We start from the raw sequence: 2611 nt of genomic DNA, 5'->3' as shown, positions 1-2611 counted from the left end.
TAAAATTCGCTTAAAATTTATTTTCAAATTAACAGAATATATTAAATTTTGAATCTTGTTGTTTTTGCTCCTTATTATGAATGAAAAAAAGCCTAAACTGGTCATTGGTCAAAAAAAGTTCCGAGAATCACTAATCTAACCATAATGTTAATTTTCGAATTATAAAATAGCTTTTGTTGTAATTTTTTGAAAATGTTTTTTCGAATTATTGATATGTTTTTGCAGAGGTGACAACATTTTTCTTTTGATTGGTAATAAGTATAGTAGTAAGGGTTGATAATTAGTAGTAAGGATTGATAATAAGTACAGTAGTAAAAGTTGATAAAAAGTATAGTAGTAAAGGTTGATAATTAGTAGTAAGAATTGATAATAAGTATAGTAGTAAGGGTTGATAATAAGTATAGTAGTAAAGGTTGATAATTAGTAGTAAGAATTGATAATAAGTGTAGTAGTAAGGGTTGATAATAAGTATAGTAGTAAGGGTTGATAATAAGTATAGTAGTAAAGGTTGATAATAAGTATAGTAGTAAGGGTTGATAATTAGTAGTAAGAATTGATAATAAGTATAGTAGTAGTTTAAATCCTCAATTAATAGTAAGGATTTAAATTGAAAAATATTTTTTCGAATTATTAAAGTAGATGAAAGAGAGTAGTGGTGTGTGTGTGTGTGTGTGTCTGTGTGTGTGTGTGTATGTGTATAAAGAATAAATAATTGATTAATTAATAAATGGTATGGAAATTTTAATGGGGAGATAATTTGTGTATCTCATATGATAACAATATAGAAATGCGTAAACTAGTTAAAGAAGACGTCGCAAGAAGAAAACGTATTAAATGCACATATTTGTGGCAATCTTTTAATTATCAATCGATATTACATCATTGTCATCATTTGATTTGGTAAATGACGTCGAATAATGTTGGTTTAAGAAGTGGTGTCAACGACAAAAAAAAAAAAAAAAAGCATCATTCGGCTACTACTATTACTACTAGTACTAGTACTACTACTATTACTACTACTACTACAACAACACTACTACTACTACTACTACTGCTATTACTGCTACTGCTACTGCTATTACTACTGCTATTATTACAACAACAACAACAACAACTAGTACTGCTTTATTGCAGCTACAATAACACGATAAAATTGAAAGGATACGACGATTACCTTATTGCAACAATTATTTATTTATTATTTCAATAACAACAATTACAACAACAACAACAACAACTACTACTACTACTAATACAGCAACAACTACTATTACTACTACTGCTACTTCTATTACCATTGTTATTTGGCGAGGAAAAGATTGCTGTACTTTTATTTCATCTAATTTTAATTTCAACTTATCGTCTAAGCTATTTATTTGCTGTATATTTTAATATCCTTTTTATAAAATGTTAAGATGGCTTTTTTTTCTAAATAATAATGGCAAATTTGAATATTAGATGAAATCCGAATTTAAATACATATTAAATTAAATGTATATTAAATTAGTAAAAATATAGGAAAAGAAAGAATGTACGATCAAAAAATTACATGGATACTATTGAAATGTTCGAAATTTCATTCCATTCTTTTATATTCCTCAATTTGAAATTAATAATTATAATACTAGAAAAGGTGAAATAAAATTAATGAAAAAGATTTACAATATTTCAATATTATCTTTAAAATATAGATATCATAATTTGAACAATTAAATTTGTTAAAATTACGGTATATAGGTTATGAATGCATGTTATTATCAATAATTTAAGTTGAGCGAGAAGATGATATTTATGGTATAATTTGGTGACGATATATTTAGGTCTTTACTGTATTTCTAAGTGCTTGATCAATGATCATCAACCTTATCCAATAAAACTAGAAATGGTAAATTGGACAGACACATAACTTAACAAATAAAATTAAGTATAAGAGAAAGTTAATTTGTAAATGATGCATCATCATCATCATGTGTCATGCCAATTCTTGACATAAACCTTTATTGGGTTGTCATGGATGAGGAAAAATGATTGCTTTACTAATTGTTAGGAAATTATACAAGAATTTGTAGATTGTATTACTGTAAAAGAAATTTTAACAAAAAAAAAAAAAAAAAAGGGAAAGAAAAATAAATAAATTTTAGAGTTCAATGTGATCTCTAAAATTTCTCTAAAATTCCGGTTTAAATGATTGAAAAGAAATGAAAACAAAAATCACACAATTTCTTATTTTTCGAACTTTTATGAGCCGATAGTAAAATAATTTTTTTTTCATATTAATTTATCCTTTCATATTTTATTTTCTAATTTAATAATCAGCTTGTTTAATTTATTCTTTGTACATATTGTTATTTAATATTTAATTAAACAATAAATGAATTGCGACAAAATGTTTGCAAAATGTTAATTTATAAAGAGAATGGACAAATAATTAAATTAGATTTTGATGTCACTTTTTTTTTTTTTGTTTTGTTTATCTAAATTGATGTTGTCTTTTCATTTGCAGTAAAACTCATTTGTTTTTTTTTTTTTTTCTCCATTAAATATATTACATTTGACAGGTTATATTTTTCGAGAATTCTGTTTCAATATGTGTTCCTGTAATTATAATTTT

The 2611-nt window shown here is 24.6% G+C and overlaps 2 protein-coding genes across 2 annotated transcripts; one reads left to right on the top strand and one right to left on the bottom strand.

Moving 5' to 3' along the window:
- Positions 1-235: 235 nt before the first annotated feature.
- LOAG_14462 (hypothetical protein) lies at positions 236-761 on the bottom strand (the record flags this gene model as incomplete). The annotated part of the gene is made up of 1 exon (XM_003149959.1): positions 236-761. A coding segment is annotated over one exon (481 nt), but the record flags the coding sequence as incomplete, so codon positions are not given.
- A 143-nt stretch (positions 762-904) lies between these two features.
- Positions 905-1210, top strand: LOAG_14461 (hypothetical protein; the record flags this gene model as incomplete). The annotated part of the gene is made up of 1 exon (XM_003149958.1): positions 905-1210. The coding sequence occupies one exon, from the start codon at positions 905-907 to the stop codon at positions 1208-1210; it is 306 nt and encodes a 101-aa protein (XP_003150006.1).
- Between the last annotated feature and the right edge of the window lie 1401 nt (positions 1211-2611).

The sequence above is a fragment of the Loa loa genome (assembly GCF_000183805.2).
Source record: "Loa loa unplaced genomic scaffold supercont3.224, whole genome shotgun sequence".
NCBI lineage: Eukaryota > Metazoa > Nematoda > Chromadorea > Rhabditida > Onchocercidae > Loa > Loa loa.
This window is presented reverse-complemented; position numbering and strand designations above follow the sequence as displayed.